We start from the raw sequence: 4191 nt of genomic DNA, 5'->3' as shown, positions 1-4191 counted from the left end.
AAGGTAACATGATTGATTTGAGGTTTATTTCTTCTTATGTCGTGTAAAATTTATTTGGTGGCAAGACTTGATCAACCCTGTTAACAAGTACATTTTAAATGCATGGAAGAGATAAACAACGTTTCTTTCCTTCTCTACACTTGTTTTACTTTCTGTAGTACTACTTGTTTTCCAAGATGCTTTAGTTGTTTAGAAGTTTGAAAATCTTTTTCTGCCCTATAATAGTTATTTTAACACCCAGAAATGTGCATTTTTCGAAGATTTCAAAAATTTACAAAAATTATACCACTGGTCCTATTTTTAAATTTGCAACCTGAGAGTGCCTGAGGCTGACCAGGAGAGTGGATTTGGTAACCTCGTGTATACGTGAGCACGCATCCATTACCGTTGGATTCGCTTTGAGATGCTAACCTCACAAACGGGGCAAACGGCGTGAAGCCTCTTTTTTTCAACCTGATTTTGTCTTACATGTGCTCCTGACGAACGAGAGTGCTCATGCATGACACGACCGGGTACTTTTTTTACTTGCATTTGCTCACTTAATACGGTAACGCTAGCCTTGTTTTTTTACTTGCATAGTTGCTTTGGCTCTCTAATCTGGACGTCCCTCTAATCCCACCGCTCATGCACGACACGAACCAGTCTCCCTCAGGTCGCCTCGGCGGCCTCCAAATGCGGGCATGTGCTGCCTGAGATGCGCGCAGTCGCCGTCGCTAGCAGGAGCTGCCGAGCTGGAGCCGTTCCACCTCCCAGACCCAGGTCTCCGTCCTCCACTCCTCCATGAGCTGGGCAAAGACGCAAGCAGCCAAGCAGAAGGTTGGGGAATCGCAAAATCGAGTCGAACGGTGTGCGGCTGCCGACACGGGCTGGGCGAGGATGCGAAGTTGGGGGAACGGGGCGGCCGTCGGCGCAACGGGAAAGGGTTTGGAGGCGCTCAACGCTCGTTGACTCAAATTGGGCCGCCTCTGCCCCCTCTCTCACCCAACCAGTCCCAACCCCTTCGCCGCGTCGCAGGGAGGAGGCCGCCGGCAGCGCCATGGAGAAGGGCTTGCAGCGCCACCACCACCTGTTGGGCGGCGGGAAGATGAGGGGCGCGGCGGGGCTGATGGGCCTGCAGAAGCAGAACTCGTGGTCGCCCGACATCGAGCGGGACGAGGCCTGGGAGCGGCGCCGCCGCGGCCTGATGTGCCGGGCGCCCTCGTCGTCCTCATTCACCCGCGCGCAGAACGTCACCGACGACGACCTCGACAAGCTGCGCGGCTGCCTCGATCTGGGCTTCGGGGTCGAGCCGCCCGCGGCCGCTGGCTGCGCGGCGTGCGGCGAGGGCCGGAACCGGCTGGTCGAGACGCTCCCCGCGCTCGACCTCTACTACGCCGTCGCCGTCAAGGGTGGCGTGCCCCCTCGACCAGCCCGCCTGCCTCGTCTCCATACTCACGCTGGGGAACGAATATTATGTGGACGGATACCATGGAGATGGGAGAGATTAGCGATGGGGTTGGGATGGGACAGATTAAAAAAAATTACTCTGCCTATTGTTACTACACATCATCCAATGGGTAGCTTATGGTGGTGTCACAGAATCATCATTGCATACGCCAAAATAATCTAGTACTTCAACGTCTGATACAGCTCACATGTGAGAAATTTTCATCTCACGGGCAACAAACGTCCGTTGGATACGTGGCAGTCAGTGAGCGCGTGCTCACGTATACACCCGGTCACCGGGCTTCATTTGGGCTGACCAGTGGGGCACCCCAGGGCTGCACCCCATGTGCCGGCGCGGCCAGCATGGGGGGCGCGCCACCCTGTGGGGAGGGCCCCTCCTGGCCCCACTCCGTCATCCCTTCCATTCATTCCACTCTCTCTCCGAAAAAACTCGTACCAGTTTTTTCTCACTCGCGTTTTCGGCCGAGAGCTCAGGATTTCTCGATCTCCTTGCTCAGCCCAGATTTCCATATGAAATTTGGCACATTTGCTCTCCGGTATGTGACTCCTCCAATTATCCAAATAGAATTTTGTTTGGTTGAGTATATCTTGAGTATTTTGCTGATGTAGGTGACATGTTAAGTGAGTTTGCATGCTTGTTCTAAGTTGTAAAAATTAGTTTTGATGCATGCTTAGTACCCTATTAAGTTCCTATAGTAGTTTCCCTCATTTATATGTCTCAAAATCATCTTTTATAATGATTGTTGAAAAATTTCAGAAAATGGAGTGGAATAGACACCAACTCAACCAACATGAATTGGAGGTGCGTGAAGTTATGAGAGTCCACCGTGAACAGGGGGTATACCCCTCCTACTACCCATGCACCGATTTCATGAAGAGTGCAAGAATTTTTTAGGATGTTCAAAATCTAATTTCTAATGCAGGGTTAGAAGATTTTGTTGTTGGTGAACCTTACCAATATGCAAAACTAACCATGTCAGTGGTGCAGGATTTTTTATTCCATTGGTCCTAACCTAACCCCATGGTTCAATAAAAAATCTACAATAAAACTATCAACTTGCCCTTTGATGATTTTTGTGTAGCTATTGAAGTGTCACAATGGGGATCATGTGAGAAGATTAGGGGGCTGCCACGATAACTCTTGAATCTATACGAGATGATCTGTCAAGGGAGAAGCTTCTCAGATGAGAGTGGTAAAATTCATAGTATTCAACTCCCATCTATTCGCTATTTTGCTTACTTTATCACCAAGCGCGTTCTTGCTAGAAAGAATGCAAATAAGTTATCCATCCATGACTTGGTTTTCTTAGCTGCTGCATTGCAACTTGATAGAACTTATAATTTGGGTGCTTTGATAGCTTATAGGCTTGCTACTAACCGTGCTAAAGGAGGAATTTGTGGAGGTCTCATTGCCTCTCGTTTGCTAGCTATGCATGGTGTAGAACCTCACTCTCTTGATGTTCAGCTCTCTATAGAGAAACTTGATATTGTTTCCATGATAAAATATGACTTTGTTTCTAATTGGTCTAATTTGAATAAACTGTCCTATGAGATAACATTTTTCAAGAAAAAGTGGAGAGTAACTAAATCTGAAAGGCTAGTTGGATTGCCTGCACCTGCTTTGTTTAACCTTGATTCCAGGGAAAATTGGTCAGCCACAGAAGATGAACTTGATGCATACATAGAGAGGAGCGGCCATCATGCAGGGGACGGCATGGAGGAGGCCGAGGAACCCCTCGACTTGTCATCCGACGCAGCAAGTTCTTCACATCAGCATTTTGGGCATGTGGAGCCTTCATCCTTTTCTTCTGCACAGGGATCTTATTATGACCACGCCATGTATGATCCATCGGCGTGGAACCCTGACCCTCGCTGGGGTTGATCTCCACTTAGGACAAAAGCCTAAGCTTGGGGGGAGGTATGCCGGCATCACTCACTCATTGCATATTACAATTGCCGGTCATTTGTATATACTTGTTTCGCTTCTTTTGGTTGTTTCTCTTTCGGTTATTTTTATTTCAGTAGGCTCTTATTTTAGTTTTTGAAGGTTGTTACTACTGTAGTAACCTTAAATTTTAACTTTTTATTTCATTTGTGTGCCGATAGTTGCCTCTAATATGAGGAAGATGATATTTGGGGAAGTGCTGTCTAAAAAAACAGATTCTGGACTGATACTAAAAAAATTCCTAAAAATAGACAGAACGTTATTTTGAGCAGCCAATTTTTTTACATGTTCCCCAGGTTATCATCTAACTTTAATTAGTTGAGCACTTTTCGAGTTGAACATCAGAAGATTTTCAAAAAAAAATGATTACTGTACTACTGTCAAGTTTGACGGATTTCTGCCACCTTGTGTTTGTGTGACTCTTTTAGTTTTCATTCTCTTGTTTTTGCTTTGTTTCTTTTCTAAAACACAAAAAGACCAAAAATATTTCTGTTCTTTCTCTTTATCATTTGTTTATTTGGTTTCTTGTTCCTATTTTAGTTTATTTACTATTGTTGGTTTGCTATAAGAAAATCCAAAAATATTTTACTTTCGTTCTTGTTTCCAATTCGAAAACACCAAAAATATTTGTTGTTCTTCTTCGGTTTTGTAAAGTTTATTATGGAGTTCAGCGGTCTCCAGTGGTTGGAGCTTGGTTTTCATTTCATATTATTCAAGCCACACAAGTGAAAGGCAATAATGACGATCTACGACAACTCGACTGTGGTGAAAGGCTGGTATGAACTCTATTTGTTTTCACT

At 45.7% G+C, this 4191-nt stretch overlaps 1 protein-coding gene across 1 annotated transcript; it reads left to right on the top strand.

The window, feature by feature from the left end:
• Positions 1-1036: 1036 nt before the first annotated feature.
• On the top strand, positions 1037-3114 carry LOC127339761 (uncharacterized). The gene is made up of 2 exons (XM_051365575.1): positions 1037-1393; positions 3088-3114. The coding sequence occupies exons 1-2, from the start codon at positions 1037-1039 to the stop codon at positions 3112-3114; spliced, it is 384 nt and encodes a 127-aa protein (XP_051221535.1).
• The last annotated feature ends 1077 nt before the right edge of the window (positions 3115-4191 follow it).

Source organism: Lolium perenne, chromosome 3 (assembly GCF_019359855.2).
Source record: "Lolium perenne isolate Kyuss_39 chromosome 3, Kyuss_2.0, whole genome shotgun sequence".
Classification (NCBI taxonomy): domain Eukaryota; kingdom Viridiplantae; phylum Streptophyta; class Magnoliopsida; order Poales; family Poaceae; genus Lolium; species Lolium perenne.
This window is presented reverse-complemented; position numbering and strand designations above follow the sequence as displayed.

Coding starts and splice junctions, on each gene's coding strand:
- LOC127339761 (XM_051365575.1), top strand. CDS start 1,037: ATGGAGAAGGGCTTGCAGCGCCACCACCACCTGTTGGGCGGCGGGAAG. Junction 1,394..3,087: donor CCGTCGCCGTCAAGGGTGGC/GTGCCCCCTCGA, acceptor CCTTGATTCCAG/GGAAAATTGGTCAGCCACAG.